The 16,356-nt window shown below is 38.3% G+C and overlaps 2 protein-coding genes across 2 annotated transcripts; both read right to left on the bottom strand.

Moving 5' to 3' along the window:
- Positions 1-8,266: 8,266 nt before the first annotated feature.
- LOC120781699 (esterase B1-like) lies at positions 8,267-10,301 on the bottom strand. Its single transcript, XM_040113927.1, has 5 exons — positions 10,260-10,301; positions 9,890-10,163; positions 9,666-9,816; positions 8,807-9,537; positions 8,267-8,714 (listed from the first exon to the last, which is right to left on the bottom strand). The coding sequence occupies exons 1-5, from the start codon at positions 10,268-10,270 to the stop codon at positions 8,292-8,294; spliced, it is 1,590 nt and encodes a 529-aa protein (XP_039969861.1). The 5' UTR covers positions 10,271-10,301; the 3' UTR covers positions 8,267-8,291.
- A 3,289-nt stretch (positions 10,302-13,590) lies between these two features.
- Positions 13,591-15,849, bottom strand: LOC120766724 (esterase B1-like). Its single transcript, XM_040092371.1, has 5 exons — positions 15,772-15,849; positions 15,399-15,672; positions 15,175-15,325; positions 14,315-15,045; positions 13,591-14,110 (listed from the first exon to the last, which is right to left on the bottom strand). Exons 1-5 carry the CDS (start codon positions 15,780-15,782, stop codon positions 13,658-13,660), a joined length of 1,620 nt encoding a protein of 539 aa, XP_039948305.1. The 5' UTR covers positions 15,783-15,849; the 3' UTR covers positions 13,591-13,657.
- Positions 15,850-16,356: the final 507 nt, after the last annotated feature.

Genomic DNA, 16,356 nt, shown 5'->3' with positions numbered 1-16,356 from the left:
GCTGTTGCATAAAGTGAAGAGTCTGAACTTACTAGTCTGGGATGTTGCTGTTTTTCTGCAACAGCATGCGAACACTAACTCATATGTACGTATGTATATGTATATAAAAAACGCTTCCAACACTGTGTGGGACTTATACAACAAACAAAGAGAGCAAAAAGAGTGAACTCTAGGATGTCCAGTTTTAGCATTAAGTTAGGTTATGTCCAGAGACGGAGAATCTTACTTAAACAGCTGCAAAAAAATCACTAATACCAAAAACTCCTAAAGATGTATTAAAACTCTCATATTTTGACAAATTGTCGTGTATCCATGAGAACTCCGTTAAGTTAATCAATGTCGAGATCCAAGGTAAATTTAAGTCTAAAATATTTTGGCTTACTTCTCAAAAGCAACTTGCTAAGTTGACAAATAGTAGGATTTTTGGCCTTAATGTGCTAGGAAGTTCCGCTTAAAACCCATGCAGTGAAGAAAAGAGGAACTTGGTTGATTACCTGTCTCCTACAGCTTGATTCTCTTAAATTCTTGGAAACAGTGGCCATTCCAAATTTTAATATTAAAACCAAAAAGACTCAATTTTAACAAAGCCGCTTGAGGAAAGGCTAAAGTTCATTAAAGTGAGTAGTGGAAACATTTTTTGTTGAGAACTTTATCATGATTTCAGTTTTCCAAACTAATAAACGTTTTATTGGCATTGTTCGTTACCACAAAGGTGGCAGTAGCACTACTGCTTAGAGGTTCCTTTCAGATAGGCGAAAATTTCTCATTGAGCAGACTTACAGCCCTGTGTGATTCTGTACTAGTCACAGCCAAGTAAAACGTATCATTCTTACACATGGCATTAAGCCACTTTGTTGATTCGCATGAACGCATAGTTATAGTAGACTCGCTGGGAACGGCAAAGCTATGAGCTCTGAATTTTTTCTGTTCACATTCAAAAATTGTCTCGGAAAGCGGCAGCCACATTCCAGAGCGGACAACATTCTTTCTCTATTACGATTTTTTTGCGACTCTTTAGCACATTGCCGCTTATGAAAACGCCCAAATAACGTAGAATATGTGACAAAAGCCAATATACGTAAAGTACGTTGCATACTTTAAGGCTCTTTTTGCTAGAAGTTCCTTAAAAAATATTGACAAAAAATATGCACCACAAACCAATACATTCAAGTTCGCCAACAAAGTGACATAGTACAAATATCATCTACATATGTTCACATATGCATGTACATATGTATACTGTATGAGGAAAAGCAATAACACTAATGCCTGCCTTTTTCGCAACTGTATTGGCATGGAAATCAGAGGAGGAATCGGGTAGCACACCCAAAGCTAATATTTGCCGGCGAAGTTCAAAGTTCTATATTAAAATGTGTATAAGCGGCTTCGTCCTATTTTTGGGGTAAGCACATGTTTACACGGATTGTCAAAGTGTGCCAATCAGTTTTTAGTTGAGAGTATGTCATGAGGTTGACGAAGGCGGAAATGCGGTGACATAGTAAAGCAATAACAACAATTGCAACTGTTGCTATGCGGTTTTATCAGTGTAGCCACAACAAATATATTACGTACATTATCATATCATATATATATAATTAATATATGATAATAGTATTCCGAAACGCTTTTCATTACAATATAATGTTCAGGTTCATTGGCTTAAGGGTTGTCAACCGCTTCAATAATGTTTCTTTTTCCAGTTTACTAGTGGAGATTTTTTGAAACATTTTACAGGGTTTTCCAATAAGCTTGGTATGCTTTCTTAAAAAAAAAACGCACGTTCTTTTTAAGAAAATTCAAATGTTTTTTATTCAGTGCGAAGAGGAATCAATACAATTAAGTCCTGAATATAACAACATTCAAACGGCCTTCACAACTTGTTTACAGTTACGAATTCGATGAATCCAATTTCGTCTACTTTTTCCACTAAATCATGTGGTATATCTTGAATATCACGTTCAGTACTGACTTCTACAGACTGAAGAGAGTCTGGTTTATTGCTATATACCAATGACTTCAAATAACTCCGTAAGAAGTACTGTAATAGTATTAAATTACAACTTCTTGGAGACCATTCAATGTCACAATTTCTTGAAATAATCGAGTCTCGGAACTTTTCTCGCGATAATTAGGTTTTTGTACATTTTGATTATGTGGCACGAAGCCCCGTCTCCTTGGAACCAGATGTTTTCAGGACCAACTTCTGACAATTGCGGCCAGGAAAACTGGTAATCGTCGCCCTCCTCTGTCAATAACAGATTCATTTCGAAAGAAATACGCACCGATGATTTCACCAGACTAAAAGCCACGCTAACCTTACGAAGGTAAATAATTTGAAAGCTGTCGGATCATTAGTTTGTGAATTATAATCGGTAACATATTTTCACTCAAATCGTTATTTCGAAAAAATGGGAAAAAAGTAATTTCGCGAGTTAATAAAATAGTACTTTTTGAAAAGGAAAAATAGAGTTGAAGCAAACACTTGGCATTATGATGAGGTTTTGGCCACTGCCCCAAGAAAACCAACCATCAAGCATTGGTGGGGACATGGTAAAATGTGCACCAAAAATGGTGAACTTAGCGGACGCCCAAAAGATGTTGTTTTTGTGAATGCGGCTCGAGCTTATGACAAAAAACATCGAGGAATTGATGATTTGGAGCACTGTTTGGAGATGGTCAAGCGTAACAAACCTGAGTTTTTGCGTCGAATATGTAACAATGGATAAAACATGGCTCCAAAGTTCATTCGACAATCATCCGTGTAGGTTGCATTTAGACGGCGCTCCAAAGCGTGGAAAAACTCAATAGTCGGCAGAAACAGTTATGACGCCTGTATTTTGGGATGCAAATGGAATAATTTTTATTGACTACCTTGAAAAGAACTGTAGTTTCAAGGGCGAAATCTCCGAAAAACGGCCGCATTTGAAGAAAAAGAAAGTGATGTATCCCCAAGTCAATGTACCGTGTCACAAGTCAGTGTAAGTGATGGCAAAAGTTCATGAAGTAGGCTTCGACATAGCCCACACCGACTATTTCCTGTTCTCGGAACGCCGAAAATGAGGTATATTTTGAAGCAAAGGGCAAATCTTACTACAAAAATGGTATCGAAAAGTTGGAAGATCGTTGTATATAGTATCTCACCCATGATGGGAACTGCTATATGTTGAATAAAAAAGCGAATTTTGCAAAAAAATATGTTTTACTGTGATAGGCCTTGGACTTTTCCATTGACGTATTAGTCTAAAACTGTGAAATTATTTTTCTTTGTGCGCATATTTTGCAAATTTCAGTTATATCGTTGAACACAAAGCTAACAGTGTTTCATTAATCGAATTGGAATATTTACACTCTTGCCGGAATGACACAAAAATAGTCGAATTATCACAATCAAGCAACGGCAGCTAACTTCTCAAGAAACACCGGCAATCTAAAAACTTTGAATTTATTTTGATTTCAACCTAAGTGTAAAAATCTGTACTACTCTCACACACATATGCAGTTCAAAGAATGTAGGATATATGGGAAAGAACAAATGCATATGTATGTATATATGTAACGCCTCTAAATTGGCATGCATTAGTACGTTCTTCTGACAGCTCCCTTTTAATTTAACACAATTTATTAGCCGCATATGTGACCCGGTAACCAGGCGTCGTTAGGCAGCAACCGGCAGCGTTAGGTTGCCATACAACGAGCAATGACAATTCATATTTCTGGCGAGCTGGTGTACTCTAATTACAACTACACCCCCACATGCAATATACATATGTGTAGGTGCATATGTGAGCGACTTGCAGTTGCTGCAATTACTAAGCGGGCTACAGATGTGTGTGTGCGCTACACACATATACGCTCACACTCACGTGCAATATCAACCATGCCTTGCACTTCATTGGTGTTTTATGAATAAAAAGCAAAAACAAAAACAACAGCTTTCGCCACAGCAATGCTAGAGCTGGATAAAAAGCGAATAATATGATAACAAGCAAAGGGGAAAACGGCAAAAAAGCAGAAAGAGCCAACCACACACAAATTGCCACAACGCAATGTGCTAGCTTTTGTTGCCGTTGCATGTGGCGCGCTGGCAGTCAGCTAGCTAACGAGTCAACCAATTGACAGTGCATGGAAAGGCGCGGCTAAGTCTTAACTTAAGTCGAGCTAAACGAGAGAATGTATGGGCAAGTGGCGCTCCCACTACACCTATGCATAGGCAAGCTGTAACACACAGAGAGAGCATGAGAGCGGAGAGCGGAGAGGAAGGGCCGTCCGTTTTACTAAATCTCACATAAAGCTGCACTTAACTGGCGGCGGTAGGAAGGAAGTGAAGTGAAAAGCGCAGTCAGTGCATGCGGCCAAGATTATTGCAGTCGCTCGTAAATTAAATAAAGTTCAAATGGTGGCAATTAATATACTTAAAAAGTTAATATGCAGCATGTAGCTTCACGTAGCTGTGCTAGTGTGCGTGACTACATGCGGCAAACATGGCGTATGAGTGGCGCACGTGTGCGAAAGCGTATGTGGCACGCTATGTGCTGCAAGCAATTCAATTACAAAAATTTGTTGAGCTGCAGCTGCGGTCGCACAAACACACACACACACACAACCATACAAGCGTTGTCTACACTCAGGCGAATACGCGCCAAGTTTGATTTTACTTTTAGTATTAGAGTGGGATGATTTAAAAAAAATTCCAAACATTCGATGCAAACTGTGTAGTATTATTTGTTGGCAGGTGAAAAAAAAACATTTCTTATTCTAAAGTAATGCAATCGACATGTTTGTTATTATAATTCTAAAAAGGGCACTCTTTCTGAAATAATGACCCAACCTAATGCTGGCTCACACAAAATTGCATGCGGTAGTGTGCAAGTTGTTGCAATGCTCTTATTATTTCCTTCATATTTTCAGCCACGCCGTATGCCCGCTAGCGGCAACATGCTTACTAATTGCTGTGGTTATACAATTCTCAAGTCTTTTTGCACAATTTCAATGCTCATATATAAGTACTAGCAGCAAAATGTGCGCTAGCATTGCCCCTCTACTGCCCTTGTGCTATAAATTTGTTAACTGTTTGGCTGAAGCCTTGTCAGCGTGAATATATTGTGACTGCAATTACTAAGGTCACGAGGGTTGGGAGTCATTCTGGCTAAGTTTACTTGATTTATCCACAAAAGCAAATACAGACGCATCAATCTGTGGAAAATTATTAATAATAATGCTCAGTAAAAGATCATGAAACTGTATACTGTATGTACTATAATAAGATAATATATTTCACCTTGCATCATCACTGAACTCACTTATTTTCCACCCTTAGTTTAAAAATTGATGCAAGATTGGGTTTCAGATATTCTGCTTCATAATAAGCAAGAAAATTACTCTTGCTTACTAGGTATAAAAAAAATTGCAGTGAATATTTGGTTTTATTTTTCGTATATTCACCATATTTTTTTGCCAATTGAAAGTAAAAATGTTCACGCGAGAACGATACCAGTACGGCTGAATTCTAGTTTTACCCCACAGATTGCTTTGGCCTAACTATTTCTAACCAGCAAACCCCCATATCTTTCTCAAAATGTTGACTTTATTAAGCATTAACTGAAAAAAAATTTTACTCTTTACATACTGTCATTACAAGTATGGGCGACAGTGCGTATACGCAACATTCAAGACGATATTAATATACCCCTATATGGAAAACGAAAAATTTCGCAAGTCACTCCCAACACATTTGAATTTAAACATTTTAAAAACTTCATAAATTAATTTCTGAATTTCATTTAATCAAGCTCAATTATGCTGACTTTCTCGCCACAACGTTCATTCATTACCCCCTCCGCTCGCAATAAAGCCAACTGATCACTACACGCATTAACTTCTACTTACAACATTCGTACACACTTAAAGCATGCATATATGAGTATATAATAGCCGCCGCCGTAAGCCAACCATAATGCAATCAAAAATTTAACGATGAGTTGAATCAACCTTTTATTGGCACACAAATAGACAAACGCCCACAATTTTAATGCGGACAGCAGACAGCAAAGATTTGTGGTCAACAAAAACAAAAAAAACAGCGCACAATAATAAACCTGCTACGAATTTCAATTTATACACAATCGCGCTCTCATGCGCCCTTGTTCTGTCCACAATCATTGCACATCAGTGACCCATGGCAAGGACGAAAATCAGTCATAGACGTCTGTTAATACAGTGGCAGTAAAAATGCGCTGCCGCTGAGTAAAAGCATCAAATATGAATATAAGTACGCATTTGTTTGTTGTTTGACAATTTTCTGTTTCCTCGTGCTCTGCCTTTGCTCTTTATTTGCTGACTTTTGGCCATTTGGTCGCAGATTGTGTCGATTACGTCGTTGGTTTGTTACTTTCTTGATATTTTGTTTATTGTACACTGTCTGGCAATTTGCATAAGTTCATTGGATTTTGAATTTGTAGGAAAATGAAAAATGTGGCTTTGAGGAATTGTAAAATCAACCGGCGTAGCGTTAAACAGTCTAATACTAGCATGGTCAAGAGATTGCATAGATAAGCTGCTTCAGTATGTGGGAGGATAGTGTCGGAGTGGACTGGCTGTTTCATTGAGATATGAAGCTTGAAGGTTCATAGAATTATTTTGAGTTAACATTATAAACTTCTAGGTGCAGCAAAACAGAGCGGAATCTATGGAACAGTCTTTGCTTTTATCCACAAAAACTTCAGATAAATCACGATTTCAGCACTCACATACTACAGGATCTGCAAATTCAAGATTGGTGTAGATATATGTACATATCTTTGTATTGAAAAAAAAAAACAAAAAAAAAAACTAATATAATATAGACCACTACTTCCAAAGTTGCCAACCTGATTGCGAATTATATCAATGACAGCGCTTATCCCCATCAGCTTCCTCTTCTTTACGGATCTATAAGGTGGACAACACACATACATAAAAATTATATTATCTTTACGCTCCAACTCCCTCCTCCTCTCCTCTTCCTCTCTTTCTGTTTCTTCAGTTAAAATTGTGCACTTTAAGCAAGTTGGAAAACAAAAGCAAACCATGACTGCGCAAAGATATTAACGAATCCAAAATAAGAGTAAAGTTCACTTTTCATTTGCTCGGTAACCTCGATGGTATGTGAAGTATGTGACCTACTCCGGCTACTGCACCGTGTTTTTGCACGAAATTTATACATGAACCGGCACTTATTTATAGCAGCTACTTCGGCAAGCACTTGCGTCTGCATCGCGAGCAACATAGCAGCCGCGATACGGCGTTGCAAGGATCTGCAGTAAGTATGAAGTTCGTGCGCATTTCGGTGGCCACTTTTTACATTCCATTAATTGATATATTGTATTCGTTTTGTTGCATTTTCGCTGGCAGTGAAGCGATTACATGCGATAGACTTGTTGTTATTTACCTTTATTTGGCAGTTATTTATTTTGTTGCAAGAGGCGCCCTTAGCTACCCACAGATAACGACTTGTACCTTGTTCAGTGAGGTGAGTGGGCAAGAGAAGTTTTTATACACAAAACTCGTTCATATTTGTTGTTGTGAATATGTGTAAGGGCAGGTAGTTAAATATAATACTTTATATAACCACTTTTAATGCGCTCCGGCGCTTGGCTATGCGGCACGTCCACTTGCCTGATAATTTACAAAAAAAAAGACTGTTGTGCAACATTTTTCACCCATGGTGCAACATTTTAATTACGCATTCAGTTGGCGCATTCAAGCGTTATAGCAACGAAGCAATTCCGGAAATGTAAGCATATAGCGGGTTCTACAATAAGAGCGCTACAAAAGTTTTTTTTTTAACAACGCAAAAGCGGTTCCGAATATCAATGAAATTTTTTAGTCTTGTGGAAGTTCATTCCTACGTACTCCATGAGTCACCACTACATCTCGAAAAAATCACGCTTTAGGGCGGTTGATGGGTCGGAGGCGTCACTGGGTCGTACTTCTTCGATTTCGACTCGTCGTTGGATCGTATAAATTTCCATGCTGAAATGACAAAGCTTACCGAAGAGAAATGTCAAAAAAAGCGCGCAACATATGGCGTCGTTTGCTGTCCCTAGGGATCCACCTTTGTAGTGCCCTATTGAAAACCCCTTATTTTCGAGTCTAAGTAAAAAAATTAACGCACTTCTTCATTTATTTTTCACATGCTTATCTAAATTGCAAATATTCATAACCACCAACAAGTTTATTGAAATAATCGTGTATAAAAAAAGAACAATAAATTGCTGCCAAACATTTGCACAGACTGTAAAACTTGGTGTCAACTAAAAAGTCCTTATACCCGCCTCCTCATAATATTGATCCCATAAGACGCACTTCTCTTCCTCTGGCCATTTGACAAAGCTCAGTTCGTCGGTAATATTAAGACAATAGCGAGTATCTGCTGTCAGTGGTTCCCAAACTAAACTGCTTAGCTTTTCACAATTGGGATCCGAATTGAGAGCAAAGGCTGTAATCCAATCTATCATGCACTCAATCATCTTAAACTCCTTCGAGTTACGCTGCAGCTTGAATGAGTTCGGCATTAAGAAAAGATAGGAAAGCTCATCTACACGCTTTATCCGATACAAGTTGAAGTAAGGTGAGTCAAAATCAAAGCGATAAAGATAGGTAGGTGCTTTAGCATTAGCTATTCGTGTTTTGAGATAGCGATATATTGGATGGTACATAAAATCATATGACGATAACTGTAACGGTACGCAGAAATGAAAATATATATTATATCATTTTTTTATACATAAGATGGGGTTTATACAGAATCATAAATAAATTGACTTACACGCAAAACATCAAACGATTGTTCAACATTTAATTTCTTAGAACCTAAATGCAAGTGGATAAGCTTCTTAGCGAGTTGTTGTTGTGTGTGCACACCACATTTCTCTCTAACTTCGTGTGAGAGCAAGTACTCAGGATGCTTTCTGAGAGTTTCATATAGTTCAGGTTGCTTGGTGAAATACTTGTAATGCATAAGAGACTCAAATGAGTTGCCACCTAACACTATCGGTATACTGTGACACCAAGATTGCTTATTGGCATACATTTCAAGTGGGTCCTTAGTTAGTATAGCGTCTGGCGCAGACTCATTTTCGAGCGTAAGAGAGAATACGAAAAGAGGGCATTGCTTCAGCTCTTCTGGCGTCCACATTTTAAGATCGCAAAGGCGCTCTGCTGGCAGTGCGCTGAGATAGGCAAGTATATCGTGGTTATTCTCTTTGCCCTTATATCCCAAGTGCTTTACGAAGCGATATTCTAGTTGGGGAATGCGGCGTAAGTGCATTTGCATGCCGGAGATTAGTATTACCTTGTGAAAGAGATTTTCACATTGCGGCAAATACATGAGCAACTGTGATGCCTGGCTGCCCGAGCTGTGTCCGAATAGTGTTATATTATCGGAATCGCCGTTGAAGTACTGACAATTTTTCTTTATCCACTGCAATGCCATGACGATGTCTTTGAGGCCCGCATTGCCCGGCACTTGAAGTTCGGGTTCCGGAAAACTAAGGAAACCTAAGTGGTTTGAGGTGGGAAACTAGTAATCTTATTCTGTTCTTCTAAATAAAGTATTAAGTATTTTTTCCTTCAAGACTCTTTTTAATCCGGGCTTATTTAGAATCTTCATATATTGCATCACTTACCTAAGGCACCTAAGCGATATCCAATTGTTATAAGTATTACATCTTTCATCATAAAGTAATCCGGTCCCCAACTATTCCGTGTGGCATCTCCAGCTGTAAAACGTCCACCATACAAATAAACTAAGACCGGTAAGGGCTTGGCAGAACGTAGCTAGGTTTATGTGACATTACAATAAATATTATTATGCAATATTTTGTTATATTTAGAATATTGCCATGCTCACCTTCTTCGTAAATACATTTAAATACAGGCAATCTTCAATGCCGTCTATCACGCCGGTATAAATATTGGCATGCACACATTTCGGCGGGCATATGGTACAGTCCCGTACGCCAAGCCAAGGCTCGACTGGCTGTGGTGATTTGAAGCGTAATTTACCAAGTGGTGGCTTCGCATAAGGTATGCCATCGAAGCTGTAATAGGTGTCACCGTAGATGCCTTGACGCTGTTGTCCTCTCAGCTTGCCACTTTCGGTAGACACTATTGGCTCCAGAATTCTAAGAAAAATATGGTAAATGCAAGTTCACTTTTCTCTCTACAGTTTGCCGGTAATTGATACGTAAGAATTTACTCCCGGTCGTGGTTCGACTTACTGCGAATCCATAATTTGGGCAACTGTCTTCTACTGTGAAGTAGCTAAAACTGCGGCTGCACCTGTGCCATTCTTTGCTTCTTCCGTAATCGACCTTATCAATTCCTTGATATGTTAAATATATTTTATTTACACAACGTGCTTTATTCTACTCACAATAGAATCTTCATGGTGTCTATAATGAGTATAAGCTATTTACTACATAGCGCAAGCCAAAATCGCTATCTCGTTGTGGAGATTAGATGGCAAACTACTTGCGTTCACAATTTAAGAACAACATTTACCACCTTAAATTTTTAGACTTAATACAAATGTTATCTTTTCCTGATGGATCTCGTGAAGCCAGAGCTTATAAATAAAATTAGCGCTGAGGACACTTCACGGTCACTCTTTGGTACAACAAAAGCGTAATGAGCACTCAGTATAACCGAACAAACTCCAATTATGACTCGGGATCAAGCAGTGTTTAAACAGTTTGAAGCAAACCTAAAGCCAAACCTTTTTGCGATTATAGTTACTTGAAAAAATATTCTCAACCATTTACATATCTACGTGTCAATTTAAAAAATACTTTGCCAACACCGTCTTTGCTCTTCCGCCACTTCATACAGACTATCCCACACTTGCAGTTTATGTATTTCCGGCAACTCGATCACTTCTAAATCCTCACTTACATTTAGGCAATGCACCTTGCCATCACCTTGCAGCGGCATCCATTTGTTACCGCCGAGATAATCATAATTCGAATCAGAGTTTGCGGCAAACGAAGTCCAAATACATATTTTTTGAAACGCCGCGTACTTCTTTACCACAATAGCCGATAAGCTGGTGATTGCTTTGTACAAGACGTACTATAAATAAATGAAGAGAGTTTAGAGCTAAAATAATAATTATGGCAATGTTGTTGGTTTTCGTTTAACTCGTGCAAAAGAAACGAGCATACGAGTACGTTGTGATCATTGTCTTTGCCAGTGTAGCCATTAGCTTGTGCTAATCGTTTTGGTAAGGCCTTCAGTGGCGACAGCGCCTATGGGCAGAGTACGGTGCCAGACATTAGTATACAAGGAGCTTTCCAAAGTAAACAGGACTTAAAAAAAACAGAACAAATGGTTTTTTTCGGCAAAATCAATTTATTCCATTCAAAATAGTCTCCTTCTGCTTCAATACAGCTTTTTTCACGGTCCAAAATCATGACGAACGAGTGTTTTAACTCGTTGGCCGATATGGCCGCCAGTATGCCGATGCAAGCCTCTACGTCTGCATAACGCTTTCCTTTCATGGGCAAATGCATTTTCTCAAAAGGAAGAAGTCGCACGGTGCCATATCAGGTGAATATGAGGAGTTATTAATGGTTAAAATGTGATTGTTGTTCAAATAATCGGTCATAATGATGTCCTTCGAATGAAAATTAGTGCAGAAAAAACCGTGCACACACCTTTCGTGAGCCCAAATGTTAGGTCTGGTCTATCTTCATGAATTTCGATGATGACTTCGGCTGATTTTTGATCAATGCACGCACAGTTTCGATGGAATTTCCGGTGATCCCGAATTTTATTGGCCCACATGTTGATCGTCATTTATGTCTTCACGACCACTTTGAAAACGTTGAAACCACTCGTGCACTCCGCTACGGGATAGGCAATCATCGCCATAAACTTGATTCATTAATTGAAACGTTTCGGTAAAAGTTTTACCAATTTTAAAACGACATTTAATGTTGGCTCTTTGTTCGAAGCTCATTTTCGCAATAACTTCACTTCTAATCGATGAAATGTCATGAAATTCTCACTGGTCAATCGATAAAGATAGCAGATTCTAATGCACTATTCGGCATAAAGATGGCGCCACCAGGGGCGGTAGATTCCAAAATGTATACTTTGGAACACACCTTGTAGCTTTGTGAAAGAGTCCTTTCGCCAGCGGTGACAGCATTATAGGTGTGTGGACCCAGAACCGGCGCTTTCACCGAGAAGAGTTGAAATTTCTGTTGCTTTCTTCGAGCCATTGTAAGCCAAGAAGATGGACTTTCAGACCCGTATTGCCCTTATGCCAACTGTGGGATCCTGCAAGCTGAGAAAGCGTGTAAATACAATATTGTGTTTCAGTGCGCAACTATAAGATTTAGATGAGATCTATCATCTTTACATATAAAAATTACGTGTCACGTTGTTTGTCCGCGATGCACTCCTAAACCACTGAACCGATTTTAATTTGGATTTGCACACCGTGTGCAATTTGATCCAGATTTAAAGATAGGTTGGTTTACTTCTCAATTTATAATCGCAATATTACTTTATTGCAAATTATTTGTCTCTATTTGACAATCACAATTATTTGTTAGCTCCAAAAGATTCTAACAAATGACGATAACTGTTGCTGGATTGAGTAAAATAAAATATATATGTACATCTTACTAAGCCACAGCAACGCGTGGTTGGATCTGTTAGTTTTTCCCACTTCCATCGAAGCAATAATACTGATTGCCATAAACGGTACCACGCAATTGCCCACGCACATGCCCATGTGTTGTGGAAATTATCGGTTGTCTCGTATTTTCGTCAAAACTGTCGATAGATTAAATATGTTACTATAGTAACTTTGATGAGAGCAAAGAGGCAACTTACTGTGCAGCCATGCTGTGTATTTTCAACTGGTCGCTGGAGGAGGCAAATTACGATTAACTTATGCAAGTTGCCAAAAACATTTCAGATAATTTAAATGGTTTACTTTGTCTACCAACTTATAATGTTAAAGGGGCCGTGACAAGATGCTTATCAGAGCTTTTTGATTACTTATCCACAAATTAAGTCAGTGGTTATCTGAAGTGTACTACATATATGAGCTAAGCAATGCGATTAAGACGGGGAGCGGTGTAATACTTTTTCTCGCAATAAAATCCGTTATCAGGACAGTGTTTATTTGGGTAACGTTATTGAAACACGAACCCCAACTATTGTATACGCCACGTATTTACCATATAGCTCCGTCAAGATGTCAACTAGTATAGAGTTACATTGACCTTAATAAATTCAGTCCATTGTGGCTCACCTGGAAATAGTCATCTCTATGAAAAATGGAAATATCAAATTTTTCGTTCTGTGCTTTTGCTAGGTCTTTCCTAAATCAGTTATAAAAAATTGGTCTCCACGTTTGTTACTAGCTATAAACCGAAACCTCATAGCACTTGCTGTAATTCAATACTCAACTCACAATTGCCATTAACTAATAGTAAATTGATAAAAACAAATAAAATATTTAACATGTTATTTTTCATTTATTTATAAAATGTTTAACTAAGTTTAACAAAAGTTTACTGAAATAATTGTTTATATAAAAAAAAAATAAAAAACAAATAAACTGCTGCCAAAAATTTGCACACACTGTAAAACTTGGTGTCAACTAAAAAGTCCTTATACCCGCCTCCTTAAAATATTGATCCCATAATACGCACTTCTCTTCCTCTGGCCATTTGACAGTGCTTAGTTCATCGCTAATATTAAGACAATAGAGGGCATCTGCAGTCAGTGGTTTCCAAACGAAGCTGCTTAGCTTTTCACAATTGGGATCCGAATTGAGAGCAAAGGCTGTAATCCAATCTATCATGCACTCAATTATCTTAAACTCCTTCGTGTTACGCTGCAGCTTAAATGAGTCTGGCATAAAGAAGATATAGGAAAGATCGTCTACATGGCATACGCCACGCACGTCACGACCACAATGGTTAATCCGAAACAAGTTGAAGTGAGGTGAGTCAAAGTCGAAGCGATAAAGATAGGTAGGTGCTTTAGCATTAGGTATTCGTGTTTTGAGATAGCGATATATTGGATGGTACAAAAAATCATATGACGTTAACTGTAACGGTATGCAGGAATAAAAATGCATATTACAATTTGATTTGTTAATACGTAAGATGGGGTTTACAAAGAATTAGAAGCGAAATTAAGGTAGTAAGATTGCCAAATTTCAACAGATATTTCCTAATTTGTCCAAAAACCTTTTTAACCCTTATAGAGCGGCAATAAAAGAAATTCCCAATTTAGAAATGAATTTACTTACATCCATAAGATCAAACGATTGCTCAATATCCAATTCCTTCGCACCTAAATGCAAGTGGATAAGCTTCTTAGCGAGTTGTTGTTGTGTGATCATATCATATTTCTCTCTGACTTCGTATGGGAGCAAGTACTCAGGATGCTTTCTGAGAGTTTCATATAGTTCAGGTTCCTTGTTGAAATAATTGTAATTCATAAGACCCTCAAATGAGCTGCCACCTATTACCAGCGGTATACTGTGACACCAAGATTGCTTATTGGCATACATATCAAGTAGGTCCTTGGTCAGTATAGCATCTGACGCGGACTCATTTTCGAGCGTAGGAGAGAATACGAAATGAGGGCATTGCTTCAGCTCTTCTGGCGTCCAAATTTTAACATCGCAAAGGCGCTCTGCTGGCAATGCGCTGAGATAGGCAAGTATATCGTGGTTATTCTCTTTGCCCTTATATCCCAAGTGCTTGGCGAAGCGATATTCTAGTTGAGGAATGCGGCGTAAGTGCATTTGCATGCCGGACATTAGTATGACTTTGTGGAAGAGATTTTCACATTGCGGCAAATACATGAGCATTTGTGCTGTCATGCTGCCTGAGCTGTGCCCGAATAGTGTTATATTATCGGGATCGCCGTTGAAGTACTGACAATTTTTCTTTATCCACTGCAATGCCAAGATGACGTCTTTGAGGCTCGCATTGCCGGGCACTTGAAGTTCGGGTTCCGGAAAACTGAGAAAGCCTAAGTGGTTTGAGATAAGAAACTAGTTATCTTACTCGGTTCTTCTAAATAAAGTACTAAGTATTTTTTCCTTCAAGACCCTTTGTTAATCCAGGCTTGTTTCGAATTTTCATATATTTCGTCACTTACCTAAAGCACCTAACCGAAATCCAATTGTAATATATACTACATCTTTCATCATTAAATAATCCGGACCCCAACTGTTACGCGAGGCGTCTCCGTTGGCATAACGTCCACCAAGCAAATAAGCTAACACCGGTAAGGGCTTTGCAGAACGTAGCTAGGTTTATGTGACATTACAATAAATATTATTATGCAATATTTTTTTATTTTTAAAATATTGCCAAGCTCACCTTCTTCGTAAATACATTTAAATATAAGCAATCCTCAACGCCGTCTATCACGCCATTATAATAATTCGATTGGATACACATCGGCGGACATATGGTACAATCGCGTATGCCAAGCCAAGGCTCGACCGGCTGTGGTGATTTAAAGCGTAATTTACCAAGTGGTGGCTTCGCATAAGGTATGCCATCGAAGCTGTAATAGGTGCCACCGTAGATGCCTTCACGCAGTTGACCTCTCACCTTGCCACTTGCGGTGGACACTATTGGCTCCAGAATTCTAAAAAAAAAAATATGTTAAATACAATTTCATATTTCTTTCTACAGTTTCCCGGTATGTGATCTGTAAGAATTTACTCCCGGTCGTCGTGCGACTTACTGCGAATCCATAATTTTTACAACTAACTGCTGCGGTGTAATAACTGAAACTGCGGCTGCACCTGTACCATTTTTTGGCTCCTCCGCACTCGCTTTTATATCTGTTCCGTAAGATGTAAATCTAAATATGTTTTATTTACACAACGTGCTGTTATTTGCGCGCAATAGAACCTTCATGGTGTCTATAAAGATTATAAACTATTTGTTGTGGAGGGTGAGAGGAAAAGTATTTGCTTTCACATTTTTTCAAAAGCTTTAAGCGCTATAAATATTTAGACTTTATATAAATGTTATATTTTCTGATGGATCGAGCAGCTTAAAATAACCTGAAAATAATATTATTATTTACGCTGTACACACTTCACAGCCACTGTTTGGTACAAGCAGTGTTGGTACATGAAGGGAAAATTCCCTACACGTAGGGATTTAAGTCGAAAAAAATGGACGTGGGGAAAAAAGGACAGATTTTTATATATAAGTAAAATGTAGGGATTTTTCGACAAAGCAAAATCGAAATTTCTACGTAATTTTTTTTTTTCGGTCAAAATGCAAATAAGTCTATTTGGCAACTTTTTATCAAGAATAT

The sequence above is a fragment of the Bactrocera tryoni genome, chromosome 1 (genome assembly GCF_016617805.1).
Source record: "Bactrocera tryoni isolate S06 chromosome 1, CSIRO_BtryS06_freeze2, whole genome shotgun sequence".
Lineage (NCBI taxonomy): Eukaryota > Metazoa > Arthropoda > Insecta > Diptera > Tephritidae > Bactrocera > Bactrocera tryoni.
The sequence above is the reverse complement of the archived record's forward strand: the minus strand, read 5'-3'. Positions and strand labels throughout refer to the sequence as shown.